Genomic DNA, 18,277 nt, shown 5'->3' with positions numbered 1-18,277 from the left:
AATTTTTTAACGTTTATTTTTGAGAGAGAGAGAGGCAGAGCATGAGCAGGGGAGGGGCAGAGAGAGGGAGACACACAATATGAAGCAGGCCCCAGGCTCTGAGCTGTCAGCACAGAGCCAGACGCGGGGCTCGAACCCACGAACCAGGAGATCATGACCCGAGTGGAAGTTGGAAGCTTAACAGACTGAGCCACCAGGCACCACTGAAATCTGCGTTTTAAAAACAAGCATATCTTGGTGATTCTAATATTGGGGGTCCCCAGACATATTTGGAAAAACATACACGTACTTCATGCAGGGTCCTCAGGCTAGATGTGTGACCCGGCATTGCTCAGTCCCGCTTAGGATGCTTAACAAGAGTTTACAAGGTTCCACCTTGTGTGCCATGGGCAAGGGGGCAAAGGAGCTCCAGTGGGACTCGCCTAGGGAACCTGAGGCTGGAGGTGCTGAGGGCAGGGCTGTGTTTCGGGAAAAAAGTATGAGGGCTGTAGGTCCTTTCATCTCCCTGCCATCAGTTGTGGCACCTGGCAGACACTGGATACCACAGCTTGTAGACAAAGGCCTGGTAACCCAAGAAGTTGCTTGGCCTCCCTGCCCAGTCCCATCCCAGAAGAGCTGTAGGCCTCTGATTTCTTTAGGGGGCCCTGTTTGGAAGTTTCTTTTGTCTCCCTGGCGTCAGGAATCCCATCACATGCCTGGTGGTTAGGTGAGCCAGGCGCCTTAGTCTCCTAGGGAGGGGTGGCAAGGTTCACGAAGCAGCAAAAGGGTGGAGCCCAGAAAAGGCCCTGACTGGGTGGCATGGGGCTTGGGCGCAGTGCTTTGCCAAGCTCTAACCCCTTTCCTGTAGCGTTGGTTCCATCCTATGGACCCGGACAGAGTTCTGCGCAGGCTGCACCCTGACTGCCTGGTTCACCCCAGAATCCCCCAGCACCGCTTCATGCACATTTTGCTCAATACACGTTTGCGGGAGGGGCCTGGACTTGCGGTTTCCCTGCAACGATGGTTATTTTTGGCCTGGAGGCCTTTTCAGAAAACAAGTAGGAAACAACGCTTAGGAACACTAAACTGTGTCGTTCTGAATTTGTTCTCAGGTATACAGCAGGGGAAAAGGTAACAGAACTTCACTTCATGGGTTGTTATGGAGAGAGAACTAACGCATGCTGGGCACAGGGGATGACGCCGAGGCACCCAGCGGTATCTCAGGGCGGTGACTGCAACGCCCATCTGCCATTCTTCGCCTGAGCCTTCTTTCCCCTTCAGGAAAGGGAAGCCAGAAAGGCTCCCGAACACTAACCCTCCCCTCCCCCCCCCACACCCACTAGCAGTTTCTAGGTTTTTCAGGACTGGGGTCTTTAATTCGGCTTAGGGCAGCCCCTGCCTGAAGGACCCTGGCTGGCTGCGGAGTACCCCAGCCAGGCCCGCGCTCCTGCTTTCAGGACAGCGAGCCGCGCTCTCGGGGGTGGGGTGGGGTGGGGTGGAGCGGGAGGGTAAGGACGAAACCCCGCCCCCGCGCCTCGCGCCCGCCGCTTCTCCGCCCCACAGTCCTCGGCCTGCGTCAGGCGATCTCGGCGGCCAGCCCCGCCGGCTCTGTGACGCCTCCGGCTCCGGGGTCCTCGGCGCCTGCGCCCGCTTCTATAAAGGCCGACGCCGCGCCGCGCCGCCGTAGTGGCCTTGTTCTCTGCCTTTCTCTTCTCGTAGCGGAGGCCCCCCTGCCTTGTTCTTGTCACCCTCCGGCCCGCAGTCTCCTTGAGACCGAGCACCGTGAGTAGACGCAGGCCGAGCGGAATGGGGCGGTAGCGCCGTGGATTTCGAGCTGGGTGTCCGCACCGCTGTGCTTTGGCCTGCCGGAGGCGGGAGGCACCTGGGCCTTACGTCCCTCAGGCCCAGTGGAACCTGTCGCTGGCTCCCGTTCTCCCGCCCCACCTCCCCCTCCCTCCCATCCCCCCCGACGGCGAGGCCTCTCCTGGCCGCGCGTCCTCACGACGCCTCGTGGGCGCCCAGGCCGGCGGGCGGGAGAAGGTGCGAGCCGGGCCCGGGATTGGTCCTTCCTCGCACGGGGCGAGCGTCAGTCGGCGCAGAGCTCGGCTGCGAGGCCCAGGCTGCGGCCCTGGGCTTCTCTTGGGCGTGGGTGGCGGCGGGGCTTTCAGTGCAGGTCTTTGGGCGGGCGTGGGCGTGGTGTGCGTGTTTGTTGTTTTGATGTCCGGAGGGAGCGTGGCCGGTGGGAGTTTGGGAGCGCTGGATTTTTGGCTCGCGTTCCTTCTCTCCCTTGTATCTGCCCTCACTAGTCCCGGGTCCTGGCTGTGTTTGGGCCGCATGCTTGCAGATAGCCGCTTGCTCCTTCAGAATATTTCTCGCCATTTTTTTGCCACAGCTTGGAGTTGCTGAAACAACTGTTGAAATAGCAGATGCCCTCGTCATGGTGGTGTGACTTTTAGGGAGGCCTAACTCATTAAAAGCCAGACGCTTTGGGTCATGTTTTACAGGGTTAGAATGTTCACCTGGATAGGACCTCACGTTTGGGTTTTGGGATAGTGAATGTATCAGAGCGTCACAATAGAATGTATCTGTCACAGAGCAACGCAGACTTCGCTCTCCTCTCCAAAAGGAGGTGCCAGAATTCGGGTCCCTTAAAACAGCTTTTTCTTTATGTTGTTGACAGAACCTGCTTCATTCCAGTCATGGAGGGGGATTTAATTTACAAGATGAGGAACTTAAAGAATTGCTTGAAAACCTGTCAAATCAAAATCTCGTCCATTATTATTGCAGTTTTGCACCGAATTCTAGCTCTAAGACATTAAAAAAAAGTTCTCTTTAAGTATTAAGTTTGGCATCACAAAGTGCATCCGATTACAGATTAACAGATTGCCTCCCTGCTTATTTAATAAGATCTCAACTCCCTTAAGAGTAACCTAATACAGGAATTTGACTATGACTAAGCAGATCTAATTATTTGCCAAGAGTTATTTGAGAGAAATACGAAATGGTCACCTTCCTTAAAACTAATTTTATCAACTGAAGTCCCAGACTTGTCATTCTTTAGTGTTCATTCCAGTACTATCGAATGTAAAAAGAATGTAGAATGTTATGTTAAAAAAAAAAAAAAAAATTGAGTTCACGTTGAAGTATTTCCTTTGGGATTACCTTTTGTTACTGCCCTGTCACAGGGAAGGTTCTCTGCACTGGGCCCTTTTCTGTTGAACAGAACAACTGCATTATTGGCAAGCATTAAGCATCATGGAGGAACAGACATCTTTGTGAACTGAAAAGTGAAATGAGATTGTCTCTAACCATTGATGAGTGAGAGCAGGATATTTCAGTGGCTGGTTTTAAAACATTTTTGCTTCCTTTCTTTTGTTTATTTGGAGGAATGGAGATAATTGGGAAAAGGCGAATGAATATTTTAACTGATTTCATGGGTTTGAAGTCTTTGATCCTAAAATAGGTGCAGTGAATGGTTGAAATTTTTTTAGTGTTTGAGAGAGAGAGAGAATCCCAAGTAGATTCTCCATGTCAGCACAGAGCCCTATGTAGGGCTTGAACTTACAAACCATGAAATCATGACCTGAGCTGAAATCAGGAGTTGGGCGTTTAACCAGCTGAGCCACTCAGGCGCCCTGCAGTGAATGTTTTAAATGCCAAACTCTGCAATTTCAACTTAATAGTGACATTGCAGGATTATGAATACTCAGAAGCAGGGGCCTTTCAATTCTGTACTTGAAACTTGAAGAGATCGTGGATTAATCTTGAGAGTCCTCCCCCAAGTGCCTTTGCCAACAATCTGAAAATAAGAAATTGATGGCTTAGAACTTTTAGTTTTAAAGAAGTGTTTGGTTGTTTTTTTGTCAGAACTCAAGTCCTTTGTAGTTAATTGCTTAATTAATTTTTATCTAAGAAGTGTCTTTTTCCCAATGACTCATAATTTATCTGAGGTAATAAATACATTTTTGGAGCAAGTAATGGGTTATTTCTTTGAGGATTTTAGCAGAACTCAAACTTGGAAACCTGGACAGTTGTAATGAAAGCTAAGAAGTACTGTTAAATTTAGGTACCTTATTTGGTTTTGTAAATTAGATTGATTATTTATCCTTAAATATTTCATTATCTTGCATATTTTACATTGATGCAAACATATGTAAGTATATTCTCATATACTCCTTGGATTTGAACTCATTTTTCACTTAAGTTTCACTATTGGAAAATGAGTACGTTATTAGCTTTGTTTGTTTAGGACTGACCACCCTCAGGTTTGCAGTTTTTTGTGGCAGTTAACTATTCAGATGAGAGTAATGAGTACTTAGTAAGAGCAGAAAAGCAGGCAAAGACAAAATAAACAAGTTTATTTGAAGTATATTTTGCATTAGAAGTGTAGAATGTAACTCTTAAATTTATTCCAGTAATAATTTCATTAGGGCAGGCCTTAAAAGCTTGTGTTCCTATGAGTTATAAAAAATTTGAAACTTTGAAAAAATTTTCTGTCTTCTATGCTAGCCTGTGAATAACCACTTGAAGTGTTTAACAGGGGTTTTACATAGTACGGGTCCTTAGGATTTTGTAGTTAGTAAGATAGAGGTCTTCTAACAGACTATAGTTGACCAAATGCATAGAACTAATATCTCTTAAATTTCAAGTTCAATATAATACCTTTTTTTTTTTTTAGATGCCTTCAATTAAGTTGCAGAGTTCTGATGGAGAGATATTTGAAGTTGATGTTGAAATTGCCAAACAGTCTGTGACTATCAAGACCATGTTGGAAGGTAAGTTTATTAGAAAACCTGGGTGAAGGAAAAGTAGAAGTAATATTTAGGTGGAGATAACCTGTGAACATTGAATTTATACAAGGCATGATTTGTCATTAAGTGCACAAGAGTATGAGGGGTAAAGTTTACATTTTTTAAATTAAAAACTACAGTTTTCTGATACAGGACATCCTTGCTGTATTGTCTGAATTAATGAGGTTTTTTTTTTTTTTTTCCCCATTGCTAAATAGGTAAGGCCATAAACTAATATTGAAGTGATTTCCCAGCATCAGACAATAATGGCCCGCCCAATTCTCTTTGAAGTAAATTTGGGTTCGCTGTTTGTAATGAGAAAAATAAAAGCCTCCGGAAAAAGAGATACCTCCCTATATGGTAGCTAAATAGAATACTTTGTTTCAGCAGGGGAGTAAGCTGAGTAGATGGTAAACTGAGATGTTGGTCTTTTTTTTTTTTTTTTTTTTTTTTTTTTTTTTTTTTATTTCTTTCAACGTTTTTTTTTTTTTATTTATTTTTGGGACAGAGAGAGACAGAGCATGAACAGGGGAGGGGCAGAGAGAGAGGGAGACACAGAATCGGAAACAGGCTCCAGGCTCCGAGCCATCAGCCCAGAGCCTGACGCGGGGCTCGAACTCACGGACCGCGAGATCGTGACCTGGCTGAAGTCGGATGCTTAACCGACTGCGCCACCCAGGCGCCCCTTTTTTTTTTTTTTTTTTTTTTTTTTTTTAAAACCACGTTTTCCTTTTTGTCTTTTTTGTCGTTCCTTTGAAACTGCTGCAAAGCATAGACCCCGCACGTTAAAGAAGTAAGGTTACAAAACAGGTCCTGAAACATTTTGAAACTTGTACTAGTTCACTTGAATCTTTTCTTACTATTCCAGTGGGTTGGTAGACATTAGTTAATAGTATATGGAGACAATGCAAATCAATTTCTTGCATTGGTGAAAAAAAATTAATAGTAAGAAGAATGTTGTTCTGTATTCAAATATCAAAGGTTTTTTATGTAGCTTATGCTTCAGCTAAGAGAAAAGTTACATGCCAAGCACTAGCTGTATGCTGGGGAAAGGAAGCTAAGTGAGAAACCGTCTTTGCCCTTGAAGGATTTATAAACTGGGAAGAGAGAAAGACACCAAACAAGACACACTGTCACATGGTATAATTAGTGCATTGATAAAATGTGCCAAGAGGTGCTGGGGAAATATCTTGGCTGATGTTATTTTTCAGGCTTGGGTAGAGACTATAGTGGGTGGTACTAGTGAGGCAATATTTCAAATTTAGTAAAATTAGGATGTTTTGGGAGGTTATTCTGAGGTAAAGTGGACAAGGTGTGTTAGAGAAAAGTAAAATTGAAGCTTTTAGTTGGGGTTTATTGGTGTGGGGTGAGCTTGTGATACTCTAGTTGGTAGAGCTGAAGAATGGGCTTGAGAGAAATGGAAAGAATGTGACTTTGGAGCTTGAACATGTTATGTATGTTTGGTCCCCTCCCCACCCCACGCCCAGAAGAGTTTTGTAACAGTCTACTAGACAGTTGACTGTGTGGATTGATCCCTGAGCTGTAGACTACTAGGGATACATAGACTTTGTGTGGTGGGTTATAGGAGTATGTATCTGTGGGAGTAAATTGAGGTTGGCAGTCAGCCATATTGGAATGGGAGACAGGTGGAGTTAAGAGAGTAGAAGTCAGAAGTGGAGAATGAGTGGAATAAGATTTGTGGAAGTCAAGGGAGGCATTTTGAGGTGACCAGAGTGATTATCACATTCATCTACAGACTGGTTATTTGGAATTTCGTAGTAAGAGGATTTCTTCCTGCACATATTAAGTTTGGTAGAGGCAAAAACTAAATTACAGAGGGTGTGTCTTCTGTTTTCTAAGCTGGTAATTTCTGTTTGCTGATAAAAGCTGAACATGTAATTCTTTTTGGTAATTGGTACCAATCATGTGGCACTTACGGTCCTGTATCCTGGTACATACATACATAGATCACTTCTATTAAGTTGTAAACCCCTTGGTACATCCCACAGTCACTGTTCATCAAGTACCTGTTGAATGAAGAACTATGGTATGGTCACTAATAAAGAGTGTGAAAGCATTCCAAGTGTCCCTAAAGGCAGGTGAGTAAGGCTTTATCTAGAAGATGTAGAACTGATACCAAAACTGCTGCCTGAATACTTGCTTTGGCGATGAAAGTGTTCTTTATTTCATCTTAGTAGTGTCTGGCACACTAATCTGTCCTGTGCTGCTTCAAAAAGCATTTGCCCATATAAGAACATAGGGCTCCGTGAAGGTTATCCATGCCTCTTTTGATCACTGAAGCAAGTGGAGTGATAGCAACAGTTAAATGATTCTTTGCTTTCATAGCCTTTGGGCATCATAGGTGAATTGTTTTTATCTTAAGTACCAGTCGTTTATATAAAATTCTAGCTCATCAGGATTGGAGCCCATTGGATTTGGCAGCTTACTGCTTTCTTTGTTTTGCATCTGCAGTATCTCTGATTATGGGTTTTTTGTGACTTAGAAGACAAAAATAAAACCTAATCACAGTATAATCAGAACTGAAAATCTTGGCATGTGTGCACGTGGACTTACTGATTTGTTCAGGTTCAGGATGTGGTATCAGGATACAGGTGTCTTTCAGAAGTCCTTGAAACTAAATAGCTTAAAGGAATGACTGTTGCTACTTGTGAAGTCAGTCTAAAAGTGGAAAAGACATTGTACATCCTTAGTTTAAATGCTAGGGAGGTGATCCTTGATAACTGTTTTATTTATTTTGAGAGAGAGAGCGAGCAAGCACCTGTGCACGCACAAGATGGGGAGGAGCAGAGGGAGTGGGAGACAGAATCCCAGGCGTGCTCCACACCTTCAACTCAGAGCCTGATGTGGGACTCAATGCCACAAACCAATCTGTGAGATCATGACCTGAGCTGAAATCAAGAGCCAGAGGCCACTCAGGTGCCCCAATAAGGCCCTTGTTTTTAACAGGGCTTAAACCTTCTTCCAAATAACATTTGGATCTAAACAAGTTGGTGTTCTGTATTATGGTTCCTCAAGTATTTTATATATTGTAACTTCTTTTTCTCCCTTCTGATTAAAAATACTTCACACTAGGGGCACCTGGCTAGCTCATTCAGTAGAGTATGTGACTTTTGATCTCAGGGTCATGATTTCAAGCCTCACATTGGGCATGGAGCCTACTTTAAATAAATAAGTAAGTAACTAAGTAAGTAAATAAATTTTTAAAAAGGCATTAAGTTTCTTTCCTTTTTTTTTCCAATGTTTATTTTTGAGAGAGCCTGTGCCGGAGCACCTGGGGAGAGGCAGAGAGAGAGAGAGACACAGGATCCAGAGCAGGTTCTTCCTGATAGTAGAGAGCCTGATGCTGGACTTTAACTCTTGAACTATGAGATCATGATCTGAGCTGAAGTCTGACACTTAACAGACTGAGCCATCCAGGTGCCCCTAAATAAGTTAATTTAAAAAATACTTCATACTAGAACAGGAAAAGCAAAAGTGGCTTAATGCAAATTGGGATAGTCATTTTTGTACTTTTACTCTAGGTCGAGATGGGATCAGGGAATGACATTGGTAGAAAGGAGGAGAGGGGACAGGATTGATCCATCTGTACAGGAAACTAAGATAATTTTTCGATCTACTCTCATCTTTACCACTCCACTGGAACTGCTTGTTAAGCTCAGTGACTTCCATGTTGTCAAGTGCGTGATCTGTTTCATTTCTCATCTAGACCTGTTGACAGCATTTGATCATCCCCTTCTACATTTGACTTCCAGGATACTTTACTTAGTACTTACCTCACAGCTTTCTATCCTCTCATTTTTAAATATTGATTGATTGATTGATTGATTGAGACAGCATAAGTGGGGGAGAGGGAGAGAGAATCCTAAGCAGGCTCCGCATGGTGACTGCACAGAGCCTGATGTGTGGGGCTCGAACTTAAGAAACTGAGATCATGACCTAAGCTGAAACCAAGAGTTGGATGCTTAACTAACTGAGCCACCTAGGCACCCTTCTGTCTTCCCATTTTTAAAGTCTGTAGTTCCTCAAGGCTGGCTTAATCATTGGATTTTTTCATAATATATGTACTCCTTGATTCCCTTGGTCATCTCATCTAGTCTCATAGTGTTATATGCTGTCTGTACACCAGTTCCCCAAACTACCTATGATTCTGATCTCTTTTAATTTTTACACTTGACATATTTAACTGGTTGGTCTACGCTTGAAGATCTAATTGGTACCTCAAAGTTAGGGAAGTAGACTAACTTTGTCTAGTTAGTTAGACAACTAACTAGATTGTTCTTATTCTTAATTCCCTGCCCTTCAGAATAACACTTCTCTGACATATCAGAGAACACTTCTCTGCTCATATCAGTTAATGGTAACTCCAGTGGCACTTTCATCCATCCAGTTCCTCATGTCATAAACTTTTGTCTTCCTTGACTCTTAACTCTACTTCCCATCTGTTGGCAAACCTTTTTGCCTCTACCATCAAAATACATACAGAATTGGGATCATTCTTCCATAGCTGTAAACCTGTACAAGCCACCAGCCTCATAGTTGTTTTCCTTCTTTCTCCTGGTCTCTGCCACCTATTCCCAATACAGTAGCCAAAATGCACAGTACCCAGTTACTATCAGGTCCTCTGTTGTTGGTCTCATCTGCTTTCACCCTTGCTAACCCTGCTCTAGTAATACTGGATCCCTTCTGTGTTATTAGAACATGCTAGACCTTCCTATCAGAAGACCTTTGCCTTTGCCATTTCCTCTGCTTAGGTGTTCTGTCTCCTTTAGGGTTTTACTCAGGTGTCATCTTTTAAATAAGACATGTTTGAGCAGTTCTATCTAAAATTGCAGCAATTCTTTGCATCCTCCTGTGTTCATTGCTGACTCTCCATTGCCTAGGACGCCTGTTAACTTATCAGGAACTGAAATGATTTGATTCACCACTGGCCATGTCAGCATAACTGATTCTTTGCTACAACCAGTATAGTGCTGAAGTAACTTTGGGACACTAATCTTGGTACTTGCTAACTAGTAAATAACTTTGGCCGATCTTTTAGTCATGTAGAGACTGAAGGATGGACCCATTTGGCATGAAAAATACTCTTATTTAGAATCTTTAACGTAGGGATTTTATTTTTAAGGTTTTTCCGTGGAGTTCACCAACTACTTTGAGAATCTGAAAGTTAGGTGTTTTTACCAGGACAACCTGTAGATTCAAAATTGTAGGTAATATGTACGTGATGAATAACTCTTAACAGGTATACACTGAAACTGAGTCCCTCAACCCACATTCTTGTTAATTTCCCTACACAGAATATTGTTAATACTTCTGTATTCCTGTGAAGATATTTTAAATCTAAATATCTAAGTATATGCCCATTTTTATTCAGATAACACTTATTTTCTTACACCTGGCTTTTAAAAACTTTAATCCTGAGATCATACCAGTACATAAGGAGCTGCCTGCCTTATTTTTGTCATTGGTTGCATGATTTGTGTGTGTATATATACATCTTTGGGCTTCAGATTTTAATAGATGGAGATTCTGTTACTTGAATACTTTTTCCTCTGTCTTTCTAAATGCAGCCCATCTAGAGAGTTTGGTATTAAGAGTAAGGCTAAGGGTCTGGCTTTAATTTTTTACTAAATGGCTGACCAGTCATCTCAGTCCCACTTATTAAGTGACTTTTCTTTCTCATTAAGGATCCTTTTTGTGTAATACTAAAATTGTCTATTCCCACAACTTTTTATAGTTTTGGGTGGTTTATGGACCTGTTGGGAACCACTAACTTTAAATGCTCATAAGAGAACTATTTTTAGTAGAGTAGTTTGCATAGTCATAGACAGCGTCTTACAACTTACTCATTTGAGACATAGCCTCCTTGGTATAAATAATGGGAATAATGGCAACTCTCTTCTGGTTTTCTTAGATTTGGGAATGGATGACGAAGGAGATGATGACCCAGTTCCTCTACCAAATGTTAATGCAGCAATATTAAAAAAGGTAACAAACTATATATTTGTATATGTGCTTTTGTTTTTTCATTGAACATCCTTGTGATCTTATTGTACTGCTACATAGATCGCTTCCTTACATCGACTGATTATGACTCTGAATATTTGTTATGTTTATTTAACTAGGTTCTGTGATTATTTGTTAGATGCGCTGCAAGGGGAGCTTGAGAATAAATATACCCACACCATTGACCACCTTACCTTGTGTCTAAGCATAAAAGGCTCTTCACACTGAGTAGTATTTTAGCATTTCAGGGTACATGGCTCCTTAACAGAGCCAGCCATTTAATTGGATGCTCATCTGAAGAAATAGCACTGAATTTTATAAAGTGGAGGAAACTAGTTAGGCTTAGAGATGAGAATGGTTGGTTCCAGTTGGCCTTTTGCTCAGAGATTTTCAGAAGTCATTGGCTATATGCAGTTTCATCTTAATGCTTTCTCTTGATCCTGGTGTGAGATACAGCTGTGCTGCGTATTTTTCCATATCCTACCACAATTAGTGATTAGCATTTCTTTTAATTGCCCTAGACTGGGTAAAAAGTGATTCTCTAAGCCTGAACATTTTTTGGCATGTATTATTGGCCATTTGTATTTTCTGCTTGGTCTGTTTTCCTTTGCGTGTCTTTCTGGTGGGCTTTTTAAAAATTGTTGTAGGAGCACCTCGGTGGCTCAGTTGGTTAAGTGTCTGACTTGATTTTGGCCCAGGTCATGATCTCATGGTTCATGGGATGTAGCCCTGTGTTGGGCTTTGTACTACCAGCACAGAGCCTGCTTGGGATTCTCTCTTCTCTGTCTCTCTGTCTTTCTGTCTCTCTCTCCCTCCCTCCCTCCCTCCCCTGCTAGCATACGTGCATGCGCTCTCCCTCTCTCAAAATAAACTTAAAAAAATTGTTATGAAATACACATAACAAAAATTACCCTTTTTGGATGCCTGGGTGGCTCAGTTGGTTAAGTGTCTGATTTTGGGTCAGGTCATAATCTCGCATTTGGTGAGTTTGAGCCCTGTGTTGGATTCTTTGCTGACAGGTCAGAGCCTGGAGCCTGCTTCAGATTCTGTTTCTCCCTCTCCCCCTGCCCCTCTCCCACTTGTTCTCTCTCAAGAATAAATAAATAGGGGCACCTGGGTGACTTAGTCGGTTAAGCGTCCAACTTCGGCTCAGGTCATAATCTCACGGTTCATGCATGAGTTTGAGCCCTGCGTCAGACTCTGTGCTGACAGCTCAGAGCCTGGAGCCTGCTTCGAATTTCGTGTCTTCCTCTCTTTGCCCCTCCCCCACTCATGCTTGCTTGCTCTCTCTCTTTCAAAAATAAACATTAAAATTTCTTTTTAAAAATTGTCATTTTAACTTTTTTAACTGTACAGCTCAGTGGCGTTAAGTACATTTGCACTGTTGTACAGCCACCGCGACTCACCATCTCTAGGAATTTTTCCTCATTCCAAACTGAAACTCAGTACTCCTTAAACAGTAACTCCTCAATAACCCCTTCCAGCCCGTTAACCACTGTTTTCTGTGTCTGTGAATTGGACTGTTGTGGGCACCTCATATAAATGGGATTATACAATATTTGTCTTTTTGTGTCTGGCTTTGCATAATGTTTTCAAGATTCATCCATTTTGTAATCTAGTGGACTTTTTATAGGAGTTGTTTATGTGGTGTTTCTATCACTTTGCATTGACTTAAGTCAGTTAATAGTGTTTTATGGTTTAGAAGCTTTATATTTTATCTAGTTAGATTTTTTTTTTCTGGGTATTGTCTTGCAATAAACATTCTGTTTTATCCTAATGTAAAATGCATCTAAAAGGACTTTATTCAAATGCCATTTTTTAGGTGTTGGAGTTATAGCAGTAACCAGAGACCAAATGTCTGCCCTTAGGGAATTAACATCCTAAAGGTGTGGGGGAAACATACAAGATAAATAAGTCAGATGAGAAAGTTGTGGAGCATAACTGGGTTGGTCGATGGAGAGTTAGCTATTTTTAAAATAAAGGTGGTTAGGAAATGCCTTACTGAGAAGTCGATCTTTGAACAAAGATATGATTATGTGGGGGAATAGAGTTCTGGGCATGGGGAGCAAGTGCAGTGACCCTAAGACAAGAGCATGTTCTATGAGGAAAGGTGGGAAGGCAGCAATTGTGATGACTAGAGCATAATGAACAAGGAAGGAGTTAGTACAGAAGATCAGAGTTAATGGTCTGGGTGATACGGGGCCACTTGAGAGAATAAGTTTTTTAAGCCTATTCTTAGGAATATTTGAACTTACATACTGAATAACTGCATGATCCAAAACTGCAAAAAAGTATATGGTAAAACCTCTCATCCTTGGCTCTGTCTAACCTGCAACCCCCTCAAGTAATACTAGTCAACATTAGTTTCTTACATATACTTACCAGTTTTTTTAATGCTTACGTAAGCAAATACTGCTGTTGTTTTCTTATACAACTGGAATACTTAAAAAACTATTGTTTCTTTCATTAAAACTCCATAGCTTGACTTTCCCTTCTAGAAATAGTTCTTTCCTTTTCTTACATCCTGGCAGTATAGTTTGTCAGTTCTGCCATTTTTTCTCAGCATTGCTTATTCCTCCAGTATTATACTGAATAAATTTTAATCATACAGAAAAGTGAAACTGTACAGCAAACACCCATTTACCACCTAGATTCTGTAGCCTATAACTCTTTCAGTGTTGATTTTGGTCTTTATGATGGTACATAGAGTCTAACCAACTCTCTGAAACTTTATATGTGTTTATTCCCCTTCTAAGGGAACATGTGGGTTTTTCTTGCTTTGTTCTTATGCCCAGTAGTCTTGTGCACATGTCACGGATGTTTAGAATTTCTTGGTGATAATGTGTGCACATCCTCATCCTCACTAGTATTTGATAGATTACTTTCCAAAGGATTTTTTTTTTTTAATTTTTTTTTTATGTTTATTTAATTTTGAGAGACTGAGACAGAACACACATGGGGGAGGGGCAGAGAGAGAGGGAGACAGAGAATCTGAAGCAGGCTCCAGGCTCTGAGCTGTCAGCACAGAGACAAGCGATGAGATCATGACCTGAGCCGAAGTCAGATGCTTAACTGACTGAGCCACCCAGGCACCCCTCAAAGGGGTTATTACCTCACTCTCCAGTATAAAGGTTCATGTTATCCTCACACTGTTGCCAGAGATTAGTATCAAAATCCTGAGTTTTTTTTTTTTTGTCAGCCTCAAGTAGTAACTGTAGTATTGGTTTTGCATCTAATAAGACTGAGCATTTTCTCCTGAGATTTCTTTTGTGAATAGCCTGTTCATATCTGTAGCTCACTTCTTTAGTGTTTTTTTTTTGTTTTTTTTTTTTTTTTTCAAGTAAGCTCTATCCCCCGTGTGGGGCTCAAACTCACTATTCTGAGATCAAGAGAGAGACACATACTCTACTGACTGAGCTAGCCAGGTGCCCCACTTTGTAGTGATTTTTAAGATTTATATTCTAGAGGGTAATCCATTGCTGGTTGCTCATGTTGCTTGTATTTTTTAGTCATTGTCCTGTCTGACTTTATGTATTTTTTGCACAGGAACCTTTTATTGTGGTCAAGTATAATTATCTACATGTTTGCTTTTAAGATCGTCTAACCCCTAGGGTTATGAAGATTCCTCAAGCTTCGGTTTTGCTTTTCAAGTTTGACTACTAACTTGGTTATTCAAGTCAACTTCTAGCTAGTTCTTAGCCCAGTGTAAAAATAACTTTGCCCCAGTAGTGGAATGAGTACCTTGTGATGTAATGCCACAGAGGAATAAACTTTCATTGTTACAGGTCATTCAATGGTGCACCCACCACAAGGATGACCCCCCTCCTCCTGAGGATGATGAGAACAAAGAAAAGCGAACAGATGATATCCCTGTTTGGGACCAAGAATTCCTGAAAGTTGACCAAGGAACACTTTTTGAACTTATTCTGGTATGTTCTTAATACATTCTTTAAGATATTTCTAGCACTTCTAATAGTTAAATTTGTTAAATTCATTGACACTGAATTTTAATTCTCTATATACTCCAGTGCAGTGCTATATTTGAATTTATATATTAAGAACTATATTAAATAAGTGATCAAATGTAAATGCAACAGAGGGTGGAGATGGTCACATTGAATTTTTAAGAAGCAAAATTCAGCTATGCTGTGTCCAAAACACCCACTTTAAAGAGACAGATTTAAAGGGTGGAAAAAGATTAAATTATGATAACAGTAATCAAAAAAAAACTGCAGTGACTATATTAAAGTAGACTTCAGAGCAAAGAATATCAACCAGGATTAAAGAGGGTTGCTACATAATGATGAAGGGATCAGTTCATTATTAGGGCATTATAGTCCTAAGTGTTTATTGCCTAAAAGAATTTCCAAAAAGTGAAACAAAAACCAGTAGAACTCAAAGGATGGATAGACAAATCCACAATCCTAGTGATTTTAACACGTGTCTCTACTTCATTGATAAAACAAGTAGAATCAGTAAGGATGTAGAAGCCATGAACGACACTATTGACTGACTTATCCTGATGGACATTTCTAGTATGTTAAATATAATGACAGCAGAATACATACTCTTCTCGAAAGTATACTACTAAGATAGACCTGTTAATGGTAGGAAAAAAGTCCAAATTTTTGAAAGGAGTCAAGGCTTGAAAGGAGTCAAGGCACATACACTGTGTGATCTGATCACAGTGAAATTAAATGAGAAGTCTGTAACAAAGCTATCTGGAAAATCTAAATATTTGAAAACTTAACACTTCTTAGTAACCCATGAGTCAAAGAAGAAATCAAAAGAAAAATTAGAAAAGAATTAAAAATTGTATGCCAGAAAGTATTTTGATCTGAATGGAAATAAAACCCAACACACAAAAATCGCAGATGCAGCTAAAGTAGTATTCAGAGAAAAGTTGATAGCACTAAACCACCTGTATTGGAAAAGATCACTGATCTAAGCTTTTACCTTAAACTAATGAAAGATGAAATTAAAGCCAAAGAAAGGGAATATTGAAGGTAAGAGTAGAAAATAGAGAAAACCAAAGAAACCAAAGAAATTGTTTGAGATCAGTAAAATGTAATGCTATTACTGCTTTTGCCTCTTTAAATATTTTTGTCAAGATTTGACATATGCTTGTGCACCCATGAACACAAACATACACGCCCATAAGTAGCGGCTCTTCTCTAGCATTAGAGGTAGTGTAGTTCGCTTAAGGCAGCAGCAGGACTCCATATTATAGAAGGTATAACAGAAGAACTTACAAAAATATTTCACAAAAGAATCTGATTTATTTTCCCTTTAATTTCATAAAATTAGCATTTTAGTTAATTAGATATGGATTGGCAGTCACTACCTTTAGATTTAGGTTACAACCTCAAATAATTCTTTAATGAAAACAATCACTTTACAGGCTGCAAACTACTTAGACATTAAAGGTTTGCTTGATGTTACATGCAAGACTGTTGCCAATATGATCAAGGGGAAAACTCCTGAGGAGATTCGCAAGACCTTCAATATCAAAAATGATTTTACTGAAGAAGAGGAAGCCCAGGTAGGTTGCTCACAGCTTGTTCTTGATCACACACTTTTTAAAAAAGAATGAAATGCAGACATGCTCAGAAAAGATGTGTGTCTATCAGGGAATCTTGACTTTTACTTGAGGGTTAGTAGGTACCTTCTGTGTTATAAAAATACTCGTTTTGAGAGTGGTCTGTTAAGTCTAAACACTTGCACAATACCACTCTTGCCTAAGCATAAGAATGATTAGTTTTCAATCATAGGTGCTCTTTGATATTTACTCCTTTGCAGTTACTAGTTTTGGCACCTGGGACCTTACATGTAAGCAAGCCATAAATATTTGACTTCAGAAAAGCAACCCCTGTGGATGGTGTTAGGCCAGGACACTTATGAGCATCTTAGTGAGTGGGGGAAGAAATGAATGAAAAGATCAGAATGTTGACACAGCTACAAACTGAAATAATGTGCATGAACTGTTTGAATTTGTTGTCATGTCTGGTGACTGAAGCTTTAATGCCCATTGCCTTTGCTTTTTTGATAATTTCAGCAGGGTAGAATAAAAACCTGGGGAGGCAAAGAAGGATAACCAGGAAGTGTACTTGCAACCTGGTATTTTTCCAGTTTTTTGTCTGTCCCTTTCTGACCCTCTTCATAGTCTGTTGATGAATAATTAGGTAGTAGTCTGAGGAAAGACTTCTTAAGGTGCTTCCTTATATCTGTCTCTTCTAGGTACGCAAAGAGAACCAGTGGTGTGAAGAGAAGTGAAATGTTATGCCTGACACTGTAACACTGTAAGGATTGTTCCAAATACTAGTTGCACTGCTCTGTTTATAATTGTTAATATTAGACGAACCGTAGACAAACGCAGCAGCAAATCAGTTGTTTTAGCAGAATATTGTCCTCCTTGCATGTGTAGTTTGAGTACAGATTCCAAACTTATGGCTGAGTTTCTTCCAGTATGATCAAAAGTTTTTGTTTCTTCACTCTGAATAAAACTCAACTGTGGGTTTGCTATAGAAGGTGGCATTTTGGGATTTCCCTCTCTGTAAAATGTTTTCCACCTAGTTTATTGTCAGTTAACGTTAGTTTAATAACCTTTTAAAAGTTGGCATTGTAAATAAAACAAGTTGCAAAAAGTTTTCTGAACTAGAATTAACAACGTATTATCTTTATTCATGAGTTGGAAACTGGAAAAAGGCTACTTGAGGTAAATGTTTTGAGTGGGATTATTAGGATGTCTTCCAGCTTCCTGGAATCAAAGAGTGCCACTGGTATTGATGAGCCTGTATGTAGCAGGGCTCCTTTAATTGGATCTAAGGACTTGTTTTTGCATTTTTAATCCTCAGCTTTGACTATGTTGGCTAGAGAGTCAGTTACTCCTCAGTTTGTGGTTTTGGGGGAAATATAACTAGATGGTCTGTTAGCTTTTCAATTAAAAAGGACAAATAACCTGTGTGATATGTCATCTTTTTATAATCAGTGATCCCATGTGGGGGAAACGTCACACTACTTGCATGTAAAAATAATTTAACCTTTAACATTAAAATGTCTGGCAAAACCTAGAAGGTATCCATCATGAATGCAAGATACTTTCAATAAAAAGTAAGTTACATAGTAGATGGTAAATGGTTTGCTTTTGTGTACTTAACTGTGTCTCTTCACTTGTTATTAAATGAGTTAAATATACAAATGGTTTGGTAGCTGGAGACAGCTTATAGTCAGTTTGTGTCCTGACTCACTGGAGGCTGCTCACAAAACAATTGGGTTCTGGTAGGCTTGTGTCTTTTCTGATTGCCAATGACAGGGTTTGCTAGAGCCAATGCTTTATTTTTTATTTATTTTATTTTTTGCCAGTGCTTTAGTTCTTAATCTGTGTACATGGCCACACAGGACTGCATGTCCTGATCTTGTTGCCAGCCTCTGCCCTACAGTAGAATGTTTTCTTGATGGCTTGAGATGGCTCACAAATTGTTTTA

The 18,277-nt window shown here is 40.6% G+C and overlaps 1 protein-coding gene across 2 annotated transcripts; it reads left to right on the top strand.

Annotated features, from left to right (window-relative positions):
- Positions 1-1,557: 1,557 nt before the first annotated feature.
- SKP1 (S-phase kinase associated protein 1) lies at positions 1,558-17,927 on the top strand. Of its 2 annotated transcripts, none has more exons than XM_042935095.1 (6): positions 1,558-1,761; positions 4,658-4,754; positions 10,702-10,775; positions 14,579-14,722; positions 16,195-16,335; positions 17,031-17,927. In XM_042935095.1, the coding sequence occupies exons 2-6, from the start codon at positions 4,658-4,660 to the stop codon at positions 17,064-17,066; spliced, it is 492 nt and encodes a 163-aa protein (XP_042791029.1). In that variant the 5' UTR covers positions 1,558-1,761; the 3' UTR covers positions 17,067-17,927. The 2 variants fall into 2 exon arrangements, with proteins under 2 accessions (XP_042791029.1, XP_042791040.1); XM_042935106.1 differs by lacking the exon at positions 1,558-1,761 and adding an exon at positions 1,965-2,019.
- Positions 17,928-18,277: the final 350 nt, after the last annotated feature.

The sequence above is a fragment of the Panthera leo genome, chromosome A1 (genome assembly GCF_018350215.1).
Source record: "Panthera leo isolate Ple1 chromosome A1, P.leo_Ple1_pat1.1, whole genome shotgun sequence".
NCBI classification, from domain to species: Eukaryota; Metazoa; Chordata; class Mammalia; order Carnivora; family Felidae; genus Panthera; species Panthera leo.
Note: the sequence above shows the minus strand (reverse complement) of the source record. Positions and strands in the feature narration are given on the sequence as shown.

Coding starts and splice junctions, on each gene's coding strand:
- SKP1 (XM_042935095.1), top strand. CDS start 4,658: ATGCCTTCAATTAAGTTGCAGAGTTCTGATGGAGAGATATTTGAAGTT. Junction 10,776..14,578: donor ATGCAGCAATATTAAAAAAG/GTAACAAACTAT, acceptor TCATTGTTACAG/GTCATTCAATGGTGCACCCA. Junction 14,723..16,194: donor CACTTTTTGAACTTATTCTG/GTATGTTCTTAA, acceptor ATCACTTTACAG/GCTGCAAACTACTTAGACAT.